We start from the raw sequence: 22,686 nt of genomic DNA on the forward strand, positions 1-22,686 counted from the left end.
GTGGAGGAGATCAAACCTTTAATGGGGTTATGCGTTACTTTTGGTTTTCCACTTGAGGTTATATGTTTTGGGAGGGAAGGAAGTGGTTTTGATGGCCTGAATCCCTGCTGTTACCTGGATTAAATAAAGACTGGCAGTGGGAACACTTGTTATTGTGGCAGTCCAGTCTTGGGCAGACCCAAGCCTCATTTAATATGGCATATTTCACCTTCAGGAACCGATATTAGAAGGAAATAAATGAATCTCTGAGGTGTCTGTTATCCATCATGAGGAAATCCAAGAGGACAGAGGTGCTGCTGGACTGAATACTCTTTCACCAGCCCTCCTTAATACTGCTGCTAATCTAATAAACTGTATTGCACAATGCAGGCAGCGCAGCAGCTCAGGTTAATGTTGCTGCTGGAACCTAAGTAAGCACTTCCTAAAGTTGTATGGCTTTCATTCTGCATTTATGTAGGTTTTTGCATGTCTGTAATTTCTGTCAGAATAGCATCTGCGGTTATATTAGCTAGTTAAGAAATGGGAAGAATTTGTCGTTGTCGGGAGTCAGAACAGAAGTTAAGGCATCTGGCTTCTGTGGCAGGAGCTGGTGCTCCAGTTCCTCTTCTCTGTTCCCTCCTGCAATTAGTTTTGTACATACAGAGTCATTTGGGCTTTTTGCACCTATTTTACAAGTGTTCAGCATTTGCTATAATTAAAGACAAGGAGATAATAGACTGCGCCTTCTGTTAACAGTTTACCGATGCAGCAAGGTCATTGCATACCTTGCAGCTCTCAGAAGTTCCCCTCTGCAGAGGAGGTAAATGCCATGATCATCATTTTGCTGGCAGGGAACTGGTGTGTGGGAGATTCGTTCCCCTTCTCAGATTGCTCTGGCAGAGCTGGGTCTTGAAACTCCAACAGTTTCCCATCAAATATTCGGCCACGGAACCATCCTTCTTCCCTGGATGCTTGTGTTCCTGGTAACAGGAGACTCTTATGAAACACTTATTACAAACTAACACAATAATCCCAGCAATATCTGGCCGCAGGAGGATACCAGGGGTGGGGTGGGGGGTGGGGGGTGTGTGTCTGTGTGGCAAAAAGGGGGCAGCGCATTGCAGATATGTGAAAGAAGTGATGTGGTTTGTGTGCAGATGCGGTATCAGCGCTGGGGAACCCAGAATTCCAGAACTGTAATGCTGCAGGAGTTTCTCATGGTGGTTGCAAAGTGGGTTGTTAAACTTTGCAATCAAAAGAAAGCTTTTAAAATTAATTCACAGTTTCATCCCACAGGGACAATTTTTCTATGTAGTCTTCTCATTTTCCTGTTGTGTTCTAAAATTGCTTCTCTTTTCCTTCTTCTTCTTCTTTAATGCTCCATGCAATAAAACTTGGAGGTCTGTCATTACTTTTGAGTCTATTGCTTTATGTGAATGCAATATCTAAAATGTCTGAGAAGAGCCAGGAGAGACATAAACCAAAGTGAACCGGACTGTGCAGAAAGGCTCAATAAGCTGCAAAAGAGCTCTCGGGGAGGGGCTGATAAATCCTGTGGGAGCTGACAGGGCCAGCGTGCCTGCAGGTCCAGCCCGTGGGTGGGAGGGGGGCTGGATGGTGGAGTGTGTGCAGCAGCAGGTGAGCTGGTGTGGGCAGTTCAGCAGGAGCTGGGGGGGCTCTCGCCAGTGTTAATCTTTATCCCCCAACTACCCTGAGAAGCAAAAACCAGAATTTATACAATCATCACGTAGTCTAGCATCTTCTCCACCAAAAGTGAAGCCTCTTGCGCCTCTGCCAGGCTGGGGACAGGCTGGGTTCCACATGCTCCGCGGCTGTCACCAAGCGATGCTGAGCCATGTAGCCAGGGGGTCCCCCAGGATGCTCTCAGCTCCGAGCAGGATTGGGGGGTGATCCTGCCTTGGCCCTCAGCTATCCTGAGCCCTATCAGGGGTTGCAAAGCAGCAGAGCTTGCAAGGGACAGCAGGTTCCGTACGGCCTCGGCTGAGCCAGATGCAGTGCAGGAGCTCCCATCCTTCCTGCACGTGGGGCAGGGCTGAGCCAGCATCCCTCCAGCCTCCACCGGTGCCTCCACCGCGGTGCTGGCTGCTGGCTGCAGAAGGGCTTTCTCCATCCCTCATTTTTCTCCTCTTTTTCCATTTTTCTCATTTTTTCATTTCTGGGTTTTGGCATTGTCCCTTGTTGTGTAGGGAATGGAAGTGGAAGTCAAATCCATTGCACTTTGTGAGAAACTGAATTCTTGTTTTCTGGCTGGCCCTACTGCCCTGCTGGGCGTGCAGGAGTGCCAAAGCACTTCTGGGAGCAGAGCCTGTGGAGGAGGACTTCTGTCCATCCCAGCAGTTCAAAATATTGTAAAAAGGAGGCTGAGCTGTAACTCAAGACGTTAAACATATCATAATGTCAAGGATCTGGCAAAGCCACCAGGAAAAGCAAAGTCCCCCAAGGAGTCTTTGTAGAGCTGGAGATGTGAAGTGAAAAACTTTTTGTCTCTAGCATTTTCCTGCTTTCCCTTTTATTTATCCCTAAAGTTATTTGCATGAAACCAGATCTCTGCTTCTCAAGAATCTATTTGTGTGTCTCAAATCCTGTCTTTGCCCTGTGGGACAGCTTTGCTGGGAGGTGCTGGTCAGCTGGAGTGCACGGCTTCGGAGCTGATCCACGCTCAGAGGGGACCTCAGAAGTGTGGCCAGGGACCACCTGTAGCACCACATAACATGGTCTCATCGCAGCCCTGGGAAGCCACAGCGAGTCCCACTATAGAGATACTTATTTCCATCAAAGGTTTTAACACTGGCTTCCGAATCCATCTCCCCACCAATATCTTTGAGATTAAAAAGTGAAAGCAAAGATGAAAGAAAACCTGATCTACAAACAGGTCTGATGCTGAAGAAATTGATTTTCCCCTTGCTTGCCATGGGGATTGCTTTCCCTCACCCATAGACCCATATAATGCAACAGAAATACTCCCTGAGGCAGTCTGTCTGCTCCTGCATCCGCCTCAAGTGCCAAGATGAAAATCTGGAGTAGGGAATCGTTCTGGGTGGGCTTCAAGGCCAGTGCAGACCCTTCCCTGCTCCCAGGACCATCTCAGACCCCTCAATCTCTACATCTACAGGTATTTCTCATCTGCCCCCTTTGCTTCTTTTCACCTGCATAGCTGGTTCTCGCTGGCTTTCCTCCTCTTGCCACCACACATGAAGGGGATGTGACAATTTTATTAAGTTTTTTACCCCCCATGGGTTGACGGAGGGCTCAGGGTCTGGTGCTATTTAATTACCTCCTAGTGTCCATTACAGGGGAATTCTGGCCCCAGCTTTTGGGACGTGATGGTGTTATGCCTGGATGAGCAGCAGTTGCCTTCATCCAACAAATGGTTTTTACAAAACCACTGAATAATGTATTCAGAAAACATGCTGGAAATTAATGGAATAGATTATTTGCAAACATGTTCACTGAATTATCAGGCTTGTTCTTTATCCATAAAATAATGTACTTTAAAAAAAATGGGGTTTATTGAATACGTTATTTAGAGATTGTTCTCCAGCTGAGAGCTGTGGAACACCGACGGAGCACACACGCAGCCCGGCTGCTTCCCAGTGGCTTCATCTGCTGCAGGCAGATGCACAGTCCAGGACTTTGCTTGCATTTTGCTAGACCTTTTCTCATCCCTGACCTTGGGAGAGGGAGTTTGAAGAGGGTCACATGCTGGTCCTCCCCTGCTCCCCATGGGAATAGTCACAATGGTTGCTTGGCTTTGTGCATCGCCTTCTAAGACTTAATACTGCTCCCGGTAAAGAGGACAAATACCTGTAAAAGAATCAGTGGAGGGGAATTAAGCTGTTTTGTGTAGCATTGTTGCATCGCAGTGCCCGGCTCTGGCAAGCAGTGAGGGATGGATGGTTTGGACTGGCTGCCTGGCATGTCCCCACAGCAGCACGTGGCCCTGCAGTGAAGGGAGCGGGATGGGTGGGAATTCACCGTGGAGGAGCCGTGTCTCACAGGAGGGGAGACATCCGAGCTCCTCGTGCCCGGGAGCAGTCCTGCCACCCATCTTGTGCAGTCTGTGTAGTAACTCAAGTAGCCCAAGAGAGAGTGCAGCACCCCCTGAAGCAGGACTTGCAGCTGGCTGGCACTGCCCGGGTGTGGGACTTACTGGATTTGGACCCTCGTGGACATCCCCGTATATGAGTCCACAATAATGCTTCTATTGGCAGATGACCATGGCGGGGGGTTGTATCAGGAAAATAACAAGCTTCAGTTCATGCCGTACCTAGTTGGTCTGTTCCTTTTGGCCGTGCCCTTTCAGCACCGGGAGCGATGAAAATATTAATGAGAAATATTTCCCGCTTGCCCAGCGCAGCCTGTATCCTGTTGTACACCGCTGTTTTCACCCAGGAGTTACAGTGCTTTATCTTTGTGATGAAGTGTTAATTGTGTTTGGAGGATTCTTTCCCCGGTAATAGCAGGATATCATAGCACAAGATCACAGCCTGTCCCGGTGCAGAACTCGGCCTGTCAGGCAGGTGCTTTCCAAAACCAGCCTTCGGTCCTGCCTTCCCTGCCCACCAGGCGCCAGCGGCTGCAAGCTGCCGGGAACTTCTCTTTGGAAAACAGGCAGAGGTGGTCGAGGCTGGAAAAGACATGGAGCAATTTATGTACTAACAAAAGTAGATTTTTTTTAAAAAAAAAAAGCAACAAAAAACCACGGGCGAGGAGACAGATGAACACAACTGAGCTGGGAGAAGCCCTGGGAGCCTTGTCTGGGGTCAGCTGTATGGCTTTACTGTTTCATGTTCAAAAACATTGCATTCAAAACTGCCAATATTAATTAGAAAGGTCAGGATTTCAGATTATGTAGCATTTAAAGCAGACCGTAAAACTTTCTTTTCTCATATATGTCTGCTCAAATCCTCTTTAAGTCATCAGGCTGAGCTAGCTTGTCTGCACATGGCTAGAAATAACTGACTGAGGAGCTCTCGCTGCTGCTAATGCTGGTATTTAGTAATTCTTGGAATATTGGGGAAGCTCTGGAGGACTAGAAAAGAGCTAACGTGCAAATATTTAAAAAGGGAAACAGAACAGCCCAGGTAATTACAGACCTGTCAGTCTGTCATCAATCCTCAGCAAAATAATGGAGTGGCAGATCCAGCCCTCAATTAATAAAGAATTAAGGGAAGGTAATATAATTAATGCCAATCAACATGGGCTGATGGAAAACAAATCTTGTCAAACTAACTTGATATCTTTTTTGATGAGATTACAGGTTTGGGTGATAAAGGTAACAGTGTTAACATAATATACTTAGACATCTGCGAGACATTTGACTCGGAAGCACAAAGTGTATTGAGAAAGTTGAACAATACAAAATCAATGTTACAAAGTTTGGTGGATAGGTTGTCACTCTCTTTTCCCAGAGTTTGTCGTATTTTTGCCAAAGAAGGCATGAAGTAATTGCCAGTGACGTTTGTAGATGATGCAGTGAGCAGGCAAGCGGCGGAAGATAGAGATGCAGAAGTTTTAGCATGGACTGGTAAACTGGTCACCAATAATGAGTGTGTGTTTGGAGAACCAATATTGTCCCACCAGGAGCAAAAACAGTCTTCCAAGGTGAGGACTCTTCTCCTCAGAGATGGTGGCTCTGGAAAAGAGATGTGAGATGTGGGCAACAGCTGTGCTTCGGGGTGGGTGCTGGCTGATGGAGGAGTCCAAGAAGCATCCATAGCAATGAGCGAGGTGGGAAACCTGGGGAGAGTGCAGAGGACCGCTCTGCATCTTTGGCCACAGGTGGGAGGGGTTTGGTTATAATCTGCAAGCGCTTTGGTGAAGGACAGCCTGGTGAGAGCCCTCCAGCCTGGCAAGCAATGGGATGCGGAGCCCAGCAGCTGGCAGCACAGGCTGGCCGTGCGGCTGCACGTCAGGCTTGCTCCGGGGGTCACCCGCTGGGCCATTTAGCATTGAGTTGGTCCTTGTGGGCAGCTTTTGAACCGCACCTGGCAGGGAGGGTTTGGGGCAGCAGGCAGCACCTGCCCTCCGCTGCCTCCTCCTTGCAGCCCCCCCTTCCCTGTCGCCTCCAGCTGTGGATCCGTGTCATGCCTCATGCCTCGCAGGGATGCATTAGATCCCCTGGGCCACATCCACTGGGAAAAAAGCAAGAAGGGTCGCAAAACTGAGAACTTGGGAAAGCTGTGCCTTCAAATCTGCCCTAGGGCATGTCTGTGTCTCAGAAATACTCTTTTTAAATCATGAATGTGGATTCTTTCTCTTTGCTGCCTGGCTCTGAATTCAGAGATGCTCCTTCGGATCATGTTTGCAAACCTGAGTCTGTAAAAGTTTTTTTTCACTGTGTCAGATGAAGAAAAACTGCAATGTCAATGTAATTCCAAAAAACTGCCATGTGCCCAAGCCCCCAAAGCCATCACCACCAGTCCCCCTGGGCTCCGGTGCTCCAGCTGCTGGGCCAGCAGAGCCCCCCCCTGGCAGCTCGGTGGGGGTTACACAGCCCCGGGAGCTGGCAGGGGGTGCCTGGCCCCTCTGGGGATGGAGGGCCGGGGAGGGAGGCTTGTCCCGGGGAATTACAACCATGGCCGGGAACCCCACTGCATATAGAAAGCCTCTGCCATATGATAAATGCCGCCTGCCCCTACAAAAATGAATGGCTTCCTTTTTAAATCCTTTCCTACTGTTCCCCTCGTATTTGTAATAGGATGATCGGTGGAACCAAAGATGTGGCTGTTACTTTAAAGGATAAATTAGTTTGACTCTTAACTCAATAATTAAAACTGTTATGGCTATGAGCCTGCAGGGATAATGTACTATTATTATAGTCATTTGTTTCAATTAAATGCTTACTGATTTTACAATAGCAGCTGGGCACCTGTGTGAGATAGCTATTACTCTGAACAAGACATCTCAAATTCCAGCAGAAATTTGTCACTGCACTAAAGCATTTTACATAGACCATGAAAGTTTATTAGGAGCGGTTACAAATCGGGAGGAGGAGGGGTGGTAATTGGGGATATATTTTCTTATCAGCTTCTCTCTCTCCTGCTCTCTCTCTCTTTTTTGAGTAAATCATCTTTAAGCATTTCAGCTATGGTGATGCGTTTACATTTAAACTTCAATACAGAAAAAGCCTGCTGGGAAAACTTTGCTTCAAAGCTGTTCAGCAGATAATTTCTCTCCCTGGATGATTGTGATTGTAATGGCTTGTTCTCAGGAACAAACCTAAGGAGAGGTAAGCTGTGCCACCGCTGAGCCTTGTGGCCATCCCTGGGATAGCTGCTCCTTTCACCTGGGGAGGAACACCCCGGCTGGGGAAGGCTCCAGCAGCTCTGCTCAGCCCACCGGTGTGATCTCACCCTGGGAAGAGTGATATTCATAGGATCTTAGAATGGTTTGGGTTGGAAGGGACCTGTAAAGGTCATCTAGTCCAACACCTTGCCATGGGCAGTGACATCTTCAAGGTTGCTCAGAGCCCTGTCCAATCTGCCCTTGAAAGTTTCCAGCGATGGGACACTGACCACCTCCATGGGCAGCCTGTGCCGGTGTTTCACCACCCTCGTTGTAAAAAAAATTCTTCTTTATATCTAGTCTAAATCTACCCTCTTTTAGTTTAAAACCATTACCCCTTGTCCTGTCCTGACAAACCCTATCAAAAAGTCTGTCCCCATCTTAAGTATTGAAAGGCTGCAATAAGGTGTCCCCAGAGCCTTCTCTTCTCCAGGCTGAACAACCTCAATTCCTCCAGCCTGTCTTCATAGCAGGCTCTGATGAACTCTGATGAATTTTGTGGCCTCCTCTGGACCCACTCCAACAGCTCCATGTCTTTCCTGTGCTGAGGACCTCATGGTCCTGGACAGCAGTGCTTCAGGGAGGGGTCTCACAGGAGCAGAGTGGGAGCACCCCCTCCCTCGACCTGCTGGCCACGCTGCTTTGGATGCAGCCCCAGGTATGGTTGGCTTTCTGGGCTCAGAGTGCATGCTGCCAGGTCGTGTCCACCTTTTCATCCACCAGTACCCCAAGTCCTTCTCTGCAAGGAAGCCCGTTGGGAAGCCTGCCGGTCCCCACATACTGGTCTCCCCAGGAAACAGGGCGATGCCCTTGGGCCAGGGCTGTGCCATCGGCCTGCTTCCACTGGTCTTGGCCATCATCTTTTGCCCATCCCACTCTACAGGGCTCTGCTTTAGCTCGGGGGGCTGCGGTGTAGCTGGGGTCAGCCAACACCGTACAGCAGGCTCCTACCAAATTCCTTCCTTTCCTGCTGGGTAACATCTGCAAGGTGCTTCGGCACAGATCCCTCCTGGGATCGCAGCCCAGCCAGTGGCCAGCGGGGCTGGAGCAGCTTGGAGCATCACTGCTCCATGTTTGCAGCGAGGGCAAAGCACGCCATGGGGGAATAACGCAGAACCTCAGAATTTGTGCTCTGCCACCAAAACATGGCAATATCTTCAAGGTGTGGCTGAGACCAAGGAAAGTGGGAGGAGGAGGAGAAAAATCCCATGCAAAGTGGAGGCAGAAGGTGATTACAGGGGTGGGACCTGCCCCAAGGCTTCAGTTAGGGACTAGGATTTTACAGGAGAGGACATCGGGCAACAGCAACCATCCCTCCCTGAGCCTGGAACCTGAGCCCTGGGTCTGCTGGCTAGTGCTGGAGCCCTTATTGCTGGAAAGAGCTGCCTTTTACATAGGAATTTCAGGGGCAGTTAAGTTGAAGCTCAGCTTGACACGTTTCAAACATTATCTTTGCTAGCAGAGCACCCAGGTCCCAACCAGGCTCTTCCTGGTGGCATTTTGTCACTTGTGCTGGATTACCCTTCTCCCCAGAAACAAGGAGAGCAGAGCATGTGCTGTTTGTCAGCCTATTTTTCTCTCCTTCTTAGGATTAGCTGGAGCGTTTATAGGCCTGATATGCATATTCATTAAAGAAATTGAAATATTGTGGAAAAAGAGAAGCTGTCTTTGAGTTAGCACAGCCTTTGGGAATCTGCTAAGTAAGATGCACTTAATTACTTTAGCTATGACTACATCACATTTCACTCGTGTTTCCTCTGAGATGCAAAACATCTTTTCAGTAGAGGCTGCAAACACATCCCGAGCCTTTTGCAGCACCTCGCGATGAACTTGTTGCACTGAATGCCGGGGATGGAGACAGGATTTGGCCCGGCTCTCATAGCTGCTCCTGGTGACAGAGCTAATCACATTTGCAGGGTGGTTATTTAATTACACGTGTGCTTCCGTCAGGCTCTGCGAGGATGCTGAATTCTTTGTGGAGGGGAAAAGCAGGGGTGCAGCCCCAGGGAGCCCCTGGCTGGGGTTGCATCCCACGGGACCAGTGTGCCATGGGAGAAGAGGTTGTTTGCTTTTGCAGGGGCAACGTCGCATTCGTTACCTTCTTTCACTTTGGTTTGCCATCATCGCAATTTCATTCATCATTTACTTGCCTAATTAAACCATTTGCTGCAAGGGAGCATCTCTGAATCCTGCTCCTGGGTATCTCTTTCCTTCAGTCTTTCTTGGGGGGGAGATTATCTGCTTCAAGTGCACGACTCAGGCCCCTGAAATAGCTCAGTGCCTGCTGGGTCTCACGGTGGACAGCAGGACTAGCCCTTTCCCCAGCCTGAGCGAAGGCCATCATCACCCGAAAGCCCACAGAGACGCCCTGGGGCTGCACACAAGCCGCTCGCCTCTGTTTTCACCCCAAACATTTGACATCTGGAGAACACAAATGGCTTTTCCACCACTCACCCTCTCCGGTCCTGAGGGCATCGGGAGCTGTGGGCAGGGGCTGTGAGGAGGTGGCAGCCTGGTGTGTTGCTTCCAAAACTGCCTATTTAAAAAAAAAAAAAAAGAAAAGTGGAGAGAAATGTAGTGAGTGGCACATGGCAGGTCCAGGTCCTGCCCCCCGGACAGCAGTCAGCAGGGTTGCATGTGAGGAGCGTGGTAGTTCACGTCCTTCTGCAAAACCTCCTGGCTGGGGGGAGAAGGGATGGAGATGTAGGAAAGGGGGTGGTGGGGGTGGTGGGGGTGTCAGGACCAGCAATATTCAGTAAAGCTCTTCAGTGAAACCACCAGCTTTTAATGATGTAAAGAAACAGGCAGCTGCCTGGGAGGAGGCCTCTGGGCTGAGATATCCTGGGTGGGGGGAATGTCCCAGGAAAAATGCAGTGTCTCAACTTTTTAAGAGAGGGCTGTGGTTGGGTTGTTGTCAGCAGGAGGCTTCTGCATGGATGCTCTGAGCCAGGGCTCAAGTTTCTGTTTTTTCCTACAAATTTTCATAAGCATTTGCAGCATGTGTCCCATATCCATAATTGCACTCTGGACTTGTTCTGCTCTGATGCATAAGTAACATGCACTGTAAAGAAAAAGTGTGTGATTACATATTTAATGGATAAACAGAGCCGTTGTGGTCTATTGGCCACATAATAAAAGTTTCAAAAAAATTGTCTTAATACAGTATTTACCCAAGAAACTGCTATGGCTGCAAATGTGAACGAGCTATTTTAAATTTTAAAAAATTTTAAGACACGTTTCATAGCCTTCCCCATTTCTAAAACACCCATCTTCTAAACTTTTTCTTCATTTAAATTTAAAATCAGGACAATAAATTATTCTTTTCCTTAGCAGCTGGCAGATCTTCTCCAGCATGAAAGGTCTGGATTAAAACTGACAAAATCCAAGACAAATGTACCTTTTTCAGCGTAATTCAGGAAGGAGCCTGCCGCTCGTGTGGCAGATGGGTGCTGGCCAGTCTCCCTGCCTCGCGGGCTCCCGTTGCTGCCTGTCTCACCCCTGGCTATTCCCGTGACATTTGCAAATTCAATTGCAAATGCAAAAATTGCCTCCCTGATGCCTCCTGGGCTGCTGCAGCCTGCCCGCTGGCCATCCCCACACCCTCCTGGCTGCAGCGTGCCTGTCCTCGATGCCTGCCTGGGCAGGGTTTCCCACGGCAAGGAGCAGCCAGACCCCTGCAATAAGGAGGCTTTAAGGGCACATAAAACTTGCCATAGTTCAAGCACAGTGAGATTCCCCAGCTCCGCAACGGAGGAAAGCCAGCCCTGCTGCCTCTGTAAGCTGGTGTTCCCCTGCAAGCACCAACGCTGAGGAGAGCAATTCAGCACGGCCCCTAAGTCAGCCCCCCCGTGCTGTTGAAACACAAGACATTATTTTCTTCCTGCTCGTTAAATCCCTGCACTTCATAATTAACAAGAAAAAGGACAGATCTAGGAAAATCTGTTCCCCTGGCACACACTCCTGTACCGATGGAGAATCCGAAAGAGAGCAGAACGTGCTGTCAGGTGCTGGGTAAAGCTGCTGGTTCCTGACCTGCAGCAGTAAATCTGGTTTTGCGTTTGGATTTATTTCCTCCGAATCCTACCGAGCCCTTGCAGGTCTTCCCTGGGTTTCTTTCCATATGTGCTAATGGGGTTGGCAAGGCTCCCCTGGTAATGAGAGACTGCACCTCAGCGGGCTTATCGGAAATGAAGATTGTTAATAAATAAAGCCAGGGTCTTTAAACTCGTGTTAACATTAATCAGATTAATATAAAAGGGGAAAAGTCTAGAAAACGTTTCAGGCAGGGTTTGCTCTCCCTCCCACTGGCTTGCTCCGCGGCGGGATGAGGCTGTGCGGCAGCTTGGCTCTGCCCGCGGGGCTGCGCTGGGGCTGAGCATGCTGCTGGAGGTGGCCGGGCAGGGGTGGATCCTGCGGTGAAGATGGGGTTTTCAGGGAAAATGGGACAAACTGGAAATGGGGTCTTGGCGCAGCAGGCAGCAGGGCAGCCGCAAAGCCTTCGATGCACCCGCAGCATGGCTGGGTTTGTCCCCATCTCATCCCACCTTCCCTCCTTGGCCAGGACGGGGGCTTGTTGCTGCTCCCACCTGACCCAACCACCTGAACTTTGGTTTATGCCATGCCATGAGGGGATATGTGCTCCACGAGATATTTTTTTTTATTTTGTCTAATGTAGCATTTGACATTTCTTATTAGCCATATATATGTATGTGTGTGTTCCATTTTCCTTTCAAATCTTTCAAAAGCATTGGGCTGAGCAGCCTCAGGAGGCAGTGCCTGTGCCGTGTCCGTGCGTCCCTGCAGCCACCTGTGATTAGTGGCCTCTCGGTCCCCTCAGATGTCCCCTCGCTCTCGTGTTATGAGAACAGATAAATAGGTATTAGGAAACTTCATTTCTGGGGACACCTCTATCACGCAGCCTTCTTCCCCATCTCTTACCTACACACATGCACACACATACATCGCTTCTGGTTCCTTCTCTCACTGGGAAATCTTAACAGACAGCCCCATAGTTTACTTTGCCCTTGTCTGGATTTTTTTTCCCCCCTGCTACATTCATTTCGAGTGGGATGGGAACTGATCGCAATATTTCATATTGGAAGAGTCATCTCCAGGAGGAGCTGTAACGAGGTGGTGGCCACCTGCAGAGCTTTCCCCCATGTGCTGGAGTCTGTCTCGGGGCTTCTGGGGCTTGGGGGCGTGCAAACCTCTGCCTTGATGATAGTGTCACAGGTTTGGGCAGACCATCGTGGTGGGAGCGGGGACCTGGGGCTTCCACTGACTGATTTTGTGCTTACTGCTTCTAGGTTTAACGCTGTAGCACTAGTGACCCGACAGCCATACCGAGGATGAGTAGGGTTGGTTGTGGTACCTTGAAAAGCTCAGACAAGCAGATATTTTTTCATTATGCAGTTAGTAAATGTCAACACCAAGTATTGCTCAGAAAGAGCATGTTTGGGATCTGTGGCTTCTAATGCTGCATCACTGATGTACCAGGGCTGGCCTGTCACCCATGGACCCCAAATACCCTGGCACAACATGTGCCAGTGCTGAGTGATGTCCTCATGGGTGCAGCAGCAGCGCTTGGCCCCAGAAATGCCCAGGACATTGCACGCCCTCCTTTCTCCCAGTGATTTGGCCAAGAATTGTTCATTCCTGAACTTTTCTTTCAGACCCCTGGTAGGTGCCAGACACCTAAGGCAGGCAGGGGCAGCTCCTGGGCACACAGAGCCATGTACAAAGACAATTTAGCACCTCTCTAGTCCGTGTGGGCAGGGCGATGGCAGGAGCAGCCCTGGGTGCACAGTGCTCAGTTCTTGCTCGTGGCTTGTTTAGAAGGGGGGACAAAGAAGACTTTACCAGCTAACACAGAATAATTTTGAAGCAGTCAGTAAGTGTTCATCTTAAATTGATTAGACAACATAATAAATAGATAAATAAATAAATATTTTTTTAAAAAAATTACCAAGCGTTATTCTCCTAACTCAGATCCAGGAGATGGTCCACTCGGATGCCACGTCCTATGAGTCCAACCGCCAAGTGCCACTGGTCAATCGCCCCGGGATGTTAGCCGGCCCCATGAGTGCCCTCAGCCAGTCACAGCTCATTTCTCAGATGGGGATGAGGAGCGGTGTGACCCATGGATCCCCATCACCCCCGGGAAGTAAGTCTGCTACACCATCTCCCTCCAGTTCTACTCAGGAAGAGGAGACAGAGTCACATTATAAGGTACGTGCAGTCATGCCTGTTTTAACAGACAGTGAGAAAACAGCAGATGATGTTTTTCAGTAAGGGATAAATTGCGCTAAATAAGAGTACAGACTTTTGGTCTTTTTTAAAAAAAATATGTATATATAGTGGGAGAGTCTCCCAAGGCTGGGGAGGTTGTTCCCTGCCTAGGGTGAGGTGCAGCATGGAAGGCTAGCACACATGCCTGGGTTGTGCATGCAGCAAGTCTGGCAACGAGCTGGGCTTGCCTCCCGCGGTTTACCAGGTCCGTCAAGCTGCAGTTTCCTCCGATGAGGGTTTTGATGAGCAAAGCAGGATCCGGGCTACGGTTCTGCAAAGGCTTGGGTGCACAATTAGATTTCTGATGGCAGGTAGAGGAGACTAAATCAGGGAAGGAAAATAACACAGGGTGGGATTTAACTGAGCTCACTCAACATGACTTGCTAAGGGGAAAAAAAACACCCAGAAATTAAAAGAGTCTTCTGCCTTTTAGTTCACCCAGGCAGAGTTCAAGTAGCCAGCAGTGTCTTAGTGGCACAGGGTCTGCCTCTACAGCCAACACAACTGCTGCTGAGCATGCCATCAAGAAACCCAAGGATTTCCCAGGGTTTTGGGGACATCGTGGTTGTTGCCCATCTTTCTCAAAATGCACCCGCAAAGCAGACAACACATGCTGTGTTCTGTGAGTGTTCCGTCTGTTATTTACTGACAGCAAATTGCAGCAATTGCATGGTTGCTGTATCAACGCCCGGTGGGTCTCTGTGCCGGTAGGTCAATCACTGTGCTCCCTAGGGGACTTTGATTAAAGCCTTTCATGGAAAACCTTCTCCCTGAGGTGCCGATCCAAGGATTCAGAAGCTGGTCCAAGGATCAGAAGCACTGATATTGTAACCTTGTCCCACAAAAATAGGCAGTTGTGACAGGATTTGAATATATAACCAGAGCAGCAAACTGCAGAGACTGGAAAACTAGGAAAGCACTAGGACTGAGCAAAAACCTTCCCCTTTCCATAGAAATCCAGGCAAATGCATTCCCACCAATCCTGTAGTTTTTAATCCATTGGCAGCTTTTGCTTCAGATCAGGACGTGTCAAAGCAGAGTGCACATGTGGGTGCAATAAACACTTCAATGTAATAAAACTGTAAAAAGAAGGGATACATGTCGTTGGAAATAGGTGGAGGTTCTTGAACTCTGCGATTCCATGTTTGGGGGACACAGTGGGATGGGTTGTGCTGCTGGACCCCACGGTCTGCCATCTCCCAGAGCCTGTGTCACACGGCTCCAGGCAGTTACCTGGGAGCTGAACCTTTTGCATCAGCAGAAAATGAGTTTCAGCTCAGTCACACACTGAGTTCTCTCCCTGCACCTTTCAGCAGCACCCAGCTTTCCTCCCGCCCAGGGCTGCAGGACAGGGCTTTGGGCTTGGATCTTCTGTTCTCACTCAGCCACTGGTGCCTGTGGGGGTAGGAACAATTTGGAGATGTCCAAATTGTGACAACTTGCAGAGATTTGAATTTTTCCTAATCCCAAAGGCATGCCCCCTCATTTTTCTGCCCTGTAAACTACCCAGCCAGACAGGTGGAACAGGAGTGATGTGTTTGATGGAGGAAGGAGACTGGAAGTGTGAAAAAAGCAGCAGAACCGCATGGTAGCCTGCAGGTTTGTTTGCTTTCTCTATCTACACAGCTGCTGTATTCACCCATCAGTCATTTTTCATATGGCCATTAAGGGCCTTTCTGCTACAAGTCATCAAAGCAACATCTAACAAGCAGAAATTAATCTTGCAACCAAGAAGGTCACACGTTAAAGAAATGGGTCTGATGCCAGCAGGTAGTTCAGGTCCAGCAGGTCCTCTGAGCCAGGGAACTTGTGATTTTAGGAGGTCTCCCAGCTTCACGGATGCGTTTACCTGCTACATTGCTCCGGAGGGGTGTACACATGCATGGGAGGGAGAGGTAGTTACAGCCCAGATTCCAGTTGGATTAGTGATCTCTCCATAGTTATTATAATCATGGTGTCCACAAGGTTCCTGCTTCTCATGGGTTCAGCATCTAAGGTGACACAAAGCCACCAGCTTAGGGGATCACATCTGTCACCAGTGAATTGCCCCAGTCCACATCAGGTGTTAAACATCCCTTCTGCTGCCTCTCCAGAGGAGGTCTGTGCAGGGGCTTGTGGCCACGCACTTCATCCCACCGCAGGAGCCCTCACGGTTGCTTTGCGTGGCTCATCCCCCGGGGGATGCAGTTGCTCTAGGGCAGCAAGGTGCTGGCTCACTGGGGCTTGCCTTTAGCCGTGAACGTGGCTTAGGTTGTTCAAGCATCTTCTGCCACTCAGGGCTGGGCTGTTGTCTCATCCTGTGCTGCATCACACCTGGTAAACCCCAGGAAAACCAGGCAAAGCCCTGACCTGCTCCGCTTTCTCCTAGGAACAGATGGCTCCAGGCAGCCTTGCAGGCAGTGTCTGTTTTCCATAAATACCGTTTGCTTTGTGGTGCTGCCGCAGCGGACCAACTCTGAAACCATCCCCATGGCTGTGGTTGCGTTGTGCCTGTTCCCAGCTCCTTCGCTCGGCTGACGGCTGGGAGGAGAGCAGGTCCCCCCGCGGCACTTAAGTGAATCAGACAGGATTAGAGTTAGTTAAAATACCATCTCACTTGCTAATGGGCTGAAGCCCTGTCATGCATTTTTTTTCTCCTAATAAGCTGGCCTTTCACCTCCAGGCCTCCCATTCAAGCCCAATTGGGCAATTTTAAATTAAAGGCAATTTTTTTGGTCTCTCTGCTCATTCACTAATGGTCACTGTCTGTTTGACAAATGTCGCTGCGCCGATACTGAACTTAATGACCAGTCAAGAGCAGCTGAGTGGAGCACGGGAGCACCGCTGCCCTTTCCTCCCCGTGCCTGGCCTGTGCCAACTGAAGTGAAGCCTCTTAAATCCCGGCGCTTCCAAGCACACAATCAAATCGGCAAATCCATCAGCAGAAAAGGCCTTTTGCTCCCAGCCCTCACCAGGAGGCACGTTTTTTGCAGCGGCTTGGTGTTTGGACCTGTGTCAATTGATTTTTTCTGATTTTTTTTTTTTTTTTTAGACCTGTAAGTGACAGGCTGGGCAACTTTCTAAGTGATGTAATTAGCCTGTGCACCTGGTAGAGCAGGGACTGCCAAAGTCAGGTGGTGGCGGAGCACTTGGTGCTTGAGCTCAGTGGATCTGCAGGCAGAGGTGCCAAGTGCTTGAGCTCAGTGGATCTGCAGGCAGAGGTGCCAAGTGCTTGAGCTCAGTGGATCTGCAGGCAGAGGTACCAAGTGCTTGAGCTCAGTGGATCTGCAGGCAGAGGTGCTGGCATCCTGTTTGCCGTCGAGGATGCACAGATCCCGACTGCAGCAGCCAGCTGGCAGCAAACGGCTTTATTCTCTGCCGTGTTTAACCTTTGGTGTATTTAGTTTTCCCTCCACTATAAAATAAGGATAATGGTGCTTCCCTGTAGTGTGAGCTTTCACTGACCACAGTTAATGCATTAAGAGCTTTGATGTATGTCTAAGTGCTTTCCAGGGGTCTTCTCCTTTGCACACCATCACACAGAGGCTTCTGCAGTTCCAAATATTCAACTTGCTGCCCAGGGCATCCTGGTGGAGGCTGAGCCATAGGATCTTCCTTCTCTGCTACCTTTGCTGGGAGCATCCCTGTTTCCAGCCTTGCTGTTTGACTTGCAGCCCAGTGGCAGTGTGGCTGAGCAGCCACAAAGTCCAACTTCTGTTGCCTGGGTCCTGCTCCCCTTGATTCAGCCCCCCACAGGGCACTGAGTGGATACAGCCAGCCTAGTCATCTGGCTGCGCCCGGACCAGTTACAAAGAGTGAGCGGTGCATGCAAAGTGTTTAATACCTAAGATTAAAATAATTTAATTCCTGGATATTTTCCTGGATAGGGGTTAGCAGAGTGAAACAAATTTTGGATGACCCCAGCATATTGGCTAATGTGATGCTGGTGCTGCTGGATCAGTGCTCGCAACCCTCCTGCACAGGGAGTGAGGAGGCTGAGCCAGCAGCACACGCGTGGGGGCAAGAAAAGTCAGAAGCAGCTTGCAAAGGGGGATTATTGGGTTGGAAATTGGAAACCTTATGGAAGCTGAGGCTGGAAAAATTCATGGACTGCTAAATGGATCTGGCTAGGAAGCAAGGCATTTGGAGAGGTCCCAGAAGAGGGTCAAGGAGTAAGTGAGCTTGTGATGCCAGGGAGGAGGAGGGGGAAGGGGGGGTGACTGAGGATGAGTGTCTGGCAACCCCCAGCCTTGAAGCAGGGACCACTTAAGCAGCAAGGGGCAAACCCAGGCTGTGAACTGGGTTGTGAGGAGGCACCCAAGCCAGGCTCAGGCACCCACCAACAGTTTGTGTAACGATCCTAGAGGCTCCTGGGGACCAAAGAGACCCCCAGAGCTGCTGCCCTCCTTGCCACACAGGGAGCCCTCCTCTGCCCATGCCTGCTCTCATCCCCTTTGCTATCAAGTTGTAGCAGGGACTTGTATCCAACTACTCCCAGCTGACTGCTAAGGTCTGTTTCTTGGTTTTGCAGGTTACTGGAGAGAAAAGACCATCAACAGACCTGGGCAAAAAGCCTAAAAGCCAAAAGAAGAAGAAAAAGAAGGATCCCAATGAGCCCCAGAAGCCCGTGTCGGCCTACGCCCTGTTTTTCAGAGACACGCAAGCAGCCATCAAAGGGCAAAACCCCAACGCTACCTTCGGGGATGTATCGAAAATTGTTGCGTCAATGTGGGACAGCTTGGGAGAAGAACAAAAACAAGTGAGTTACTGATATCTTTTTTTTTTTTTTTTCTTTCAACTGTTGAAATGTGCTTTTCTATGGTAGAAAGCATCAGAGTCTCCCCAAGCACTTCAGGAGCAGTGCTGAAGTGCCCACTGCCACTGGAAGGGATGCTCGAGTGGTTTGCATGCCATGCTCCCAGCCCCAAGCCGGTGTGGCGGCAACGTGGTCTGGCCCTTGGACACCTCCCTGGGGTGGGAGGGCCTGACCCATGTCCTGGGCAGGGCAGGGATGGGGCTGCAGAAGGATGCACCAAGTTTGCTCTGCCTCTGCCCATCTTTTAGAAAAATCTCTGTGTAGCATGGGAAAGAGCAAATTTTTATGACAACTAATTATTCTTAATAAGATCATTCTTTGCAAAAACATCAGTGGCCTTTCCTGGGCATGGGGGTTTTATAGCCTTAGATGGGTGATGGGTTTGTATTTGCTTAATACTTAAAGGGAGTGATGGCAAACTGGCTAAAAACTATTAACTCTCTACATCTCTGGCCTCACATCTAATGTTAAGGCTTTAAAAGCTTAGGAAGGAGATATCTGAAGTGGCCTTGCAGAGGAAACCTTCCTGCCCCAAAGCTGTCAACCACTTTCAGTCTCCCTCACATGGAGACTTCTAGGTCCTGCTTTAACTGTTTTGTTGATGCTGGGTCAGTTACAAAAGCCCATAATTGCTTGTTGCCTATTGAGAAAACCCCAGGGAACACTTTCCCTAGCAAGTATGTCTTTTTATCAGGCAGAGTGAGATCTGACACTGTGTGATGTGTCTGAACCTAACATGCTTTAACTGACAGTCCCTCCATGAGTGGTGAGCCCTTCTCCTAGAGCCTGGCTGCCAACTTCACACCGGCTCCATCTCCCATTGCGTGTCCATGGCCAGCATTTGAAGCAGCTACATTTGGGGAGGAGCAGCAAGCAGGAAAAAAAAGTCATTTAAATGGAAGTCATGCTAGGAAATAGCCTTGCTTTCCACCCTGCACAAAGTAGGGAATAAGAGCAAGGCATCTTCTGGCATGAAAGCCCTTCTGCTGATCCATTTGGAGTCTCCATACTGTGCAAAGTGTTGCTTTGATGTTTGCATGATCCTCCCTTTTCTCCTCTTTGGACAGATCGCTGGGGGATCATGTAGGAATTTCTCGTGGTGAAGAAGGCAGGTCCCCTCCTTGTGCAGCTTGCTGACCCCAGCCCTGCTGCCTGGGAAGCTGCAGGGCAGGGGCTGGCTTTGGGCTGTTGGTGCAAGGTGTGGGAGGTTCAGGAGTGTGAAAAAGCTTTTACGTCCCCTCTTCCTTCTGCATTCATCCCTCCCAACATCTCAGTCTGCCTTTCCCTTACTCCATCCAGTCACAACTATCTCTGTAGCTTGGGCTCGGAGCTCAGCTGCAAATGTGGTTTATGGGATGGAAGTGCTGGTGTGACCCTGACTCAGCGCAGCGCAAATGCTCAGCTCTTAATTAACAGCAGGGATTAAACCAGTCCGTTTATCTTCCCTGCTAACTCTTCCTTCTCTTTTATGAGATAGTAGCAGCCTTGCCGTCTCTTTACACACACTTTCTAAGTGGCTCCATTTCTCCCTCTGTAATTGATTTAATTAAGTCATTTGTTCCTTGTCTGAATGCTTAAATATTAACTTCCTGGCTTTGTCTCCAGCTGTATAGTTTTCTCCCACGACAGCTACCTCCCTGCCTGGGACTCCGGCTGGAGGGACACTATTTATCTTTGGCACTGGGACCATATTGCTGGTTTGTGCGATGTGGCACGTTCACTTTTGAAGTGCTTGGCTGGAAGGGAGTTTATTTAGTCCCTGTTTGCTTTCCTCTGCCAGCATCCCCAGTCAAGTTTGTTTGGATTCATAAAAGCAATGCAATGGAAAGGAAAAAAAGGAAAAGGAAAAAAAAAAAGGAATTAACAAAATGTCTTTAATATGTGAAAACAAGTCTCCAGGCTGTCCTGCAGATCCTTCCTCCTGAGGACTGCAGGACATGGTGCATGCATTCACGATGAAGACAAGCAGCCCGTGCCCAGCACTCTCTTGGCACATCTCGGAGGGGACTCCCGGTGACCACAGGACGGCTACGCATCACTGGCCAAAATTCTGCTGGGACCTAAGAGCCCAGACTGCCACGTGGCTGCACTGCGCCGTGGTTTGGCTCATCGCCAGGCAGGAGCATCATGCTCTGGGGAGGGGGGAAAGGTGGAAAAGGGAAGTGTTTCCCCTGCTGTGCTACTCCTAGCTCTATTGACAACAGTCATTTTTAATATCTTCATATCCTCACAGCAGAATGCAGTGTAGAAGGCAACCCAGGGAAAAACCAATGCAGCAGTAGGCAAGCAAGAGCCAAATCTGGACGTTCTTGCTCAACTATGAGCAAGGTTTTTAAAGAAAGCTTCCCTTCTTCCTGGCATGAGAAAAGAGAGTGGGTTTGAGGCTGTAGGACCTGATTTGGGGCTGAGCTGTGGTCCCAGACTTGGATCTCTCGCAGCCCCCAAGATGTTCAGCGTGGGGCTGGGGCATCACGTCTCTGGAGGGCTGATCTGCAGACCCCAGACCCACCATGCAATTATTAAGTAGCCATTTACCTCACTGTAGTTTCTGCTTCAGACAAGGTTTACAATCCGTATTTCCCACCTTCTGCTGGGCACGGTGTTTCCCCAGCCCAGGTGTGGTTTGGCTCCTACCTTGTGGGAGAGCTGCAGGTAGGGAGCAACCAGGGAGGGGGTTCAAAGCAAGCTGGCGGATAAACACAACCTCAGCCCAGGCATTTTGAACTTGTGATCCCCCACCATGAGTCAGCAGCCCCCGGCACGTGCCCCACTGTGTCTGCAGACGTGCTCATCCATCCCTGCCAGCTCCATCGTGCACAGAGGAGTTATGCAGAGCGTGGGGTGGCTGCCATGCCAGTGCCAAAGGGATGAGGAAAGCCCGTGCTGGTGGCTTGTAGCCATGCTGCCAGTGCAACCCAGCTAGGAGGGTGGTCCTGTGCCCCCACCCCATGGCAGGCAGAGCCTCAGCCCCACTCCAGCTGCACTTGCCCCACAGACGTTACGTGGAGCATTTCTGCAGGCAGAAACAAGATGCCATCTCTTTGCCAGGTAGCTCAGGCCAGCACGCAGAGGGTTAATCCTCTGGCATTTGTGCTGCTAATGATTATATGCACTGTAATATCAAAGCTGTAGCTATTTATTTGCCATTGAGCAGGTGCTGCTGCTCCCACAAAGCAAATTTGCTTTCTCCTCCTGGTGAAACAAGCAAAATAAAGGTTGCTCACGTCCCATTTCAGATATGGTTTTTTCCCTGTGCACTAACTGAAAGACAAACACTGAGCAGGAACCAGAATGCATATTATGCAAGAAACCATATAATCTAGGAGCATCTTTGATTTGGCTGCTGCTGTCACAGACATGTATTTCACAGAGAGGCTTCCCCCCCCTGCCCCCCCCCCCCTTCTTTTGTTCTTACTGGTTTATCATTTGTGCCTTTGTCATTTTGTTCCTTCTTCTTCTCTTCTCAGCCTCTTCACAATGAATCTTCATTTTCCCTCTGACACACTTGTATCTAAATTTCCTTATTTCCTGCCTTTTTTTATTTATATCTGTTGCCTGGTGATTTGATCATGCTGTGGAATACAGGATTAGCAATCTCCGTGTCCTTGGGTACTGCTCAAGGACACCTGTTCGGCAAAGCGCCGTTTTCTTCCCCATTTTAACCCCTTCCGGTGTGGCTGTGCGTGCATAACAGTAATAAATAACAATACCTTTAAATATCTCCAGCGCTGCATTAGCAGGATGTTGTAATCTTCATTCTTCAACAGCTGGCGTGGCCCTTTCTAAGAAGCTTACATGGGAATTTGAAGAATGTGACTTGGGGAAAAAAAAATATTAATACATACTCTTTGAACTTTGCAAATAGTTTAGCAGCTGTTCCTGTAGAGATAGCTTAGACTTTGGTGGAGAGTGAAATGCTAATTCAGCTATTATCATCAAATGGGGTACCTGTCGTAGTAATCTGCCTGCAGCTCCAGGTCCCTGCTCGAGGCTCACAGCATCCCGCACCTCGGTGGTTTGTTTTTTTTTTATTAGCCGATGCAGACCAGCCTTCACAGCGTTACCCAGCGAGGTGTAAAAGGGTTGCTTGCTTTGACAGAAATTAGAAGAATTTGAGCACTAGATTGGAGCAAACTCTGCTAATTCGCTAGGAAGAGTTTTTCCCCCAGCGCAGACGTAGCGCTCACAGCCTGGTGCCAGCTCGTGCCACCGGCAGGGCTGCAGCCCCCTCCCCTCCTTCCCCACGGCCCCCAGCCCTGCAGGTGACAGCCCTGGGGGCTGTCCTTCCCAGGGGGATTTCATCTGAGGGATAAGCC

General features: G+C 49.5%; 1 protein-coding gene across 3 annotated transcripts in view; it reads left to right on the forward strand.

The window, feature by feature from the left end:
- TOX2 (TOX high mobility group box family member 2) overlaps positions 1-22,686 on the forward strand; it is a 150,707-nt gene that overhangs the window by 110,723 nt on the left and 17,298 nt on the right. For all 3 annotated transcript variants that reach the window (XM_037402838.1, XM_037402837.1, XM_037402836.1), the window contains exons 4-5: positions 13,276-13,515; positions 18,086-18,313. In XM_037402838.1, the coding sequence (XP_037258735.1) occupies positions 13,276-13,515; positions 18,086-18,313 (468 nt within the window). The remainder of the gene's footprint in view (positions 1-13,275; positions 13,516-18,085; positions 18,314-22,686) is intronic.

Source organism: Falco rusticolus, chromosome 10 (assembly GCF_015220075.1).
Source record: "Falco rusticolus isolate bFalRus1 chromosome 10, bFalRus1.pri, whole genome shotgun sequence".
In the NCBI taxonomy this organism is placed as follows: domain Eukaryota; kingdom Metazoa; phylum Chordata; class Aves; order Falconiformes; family Falconidae; genus Falco; species Falco rusticolus.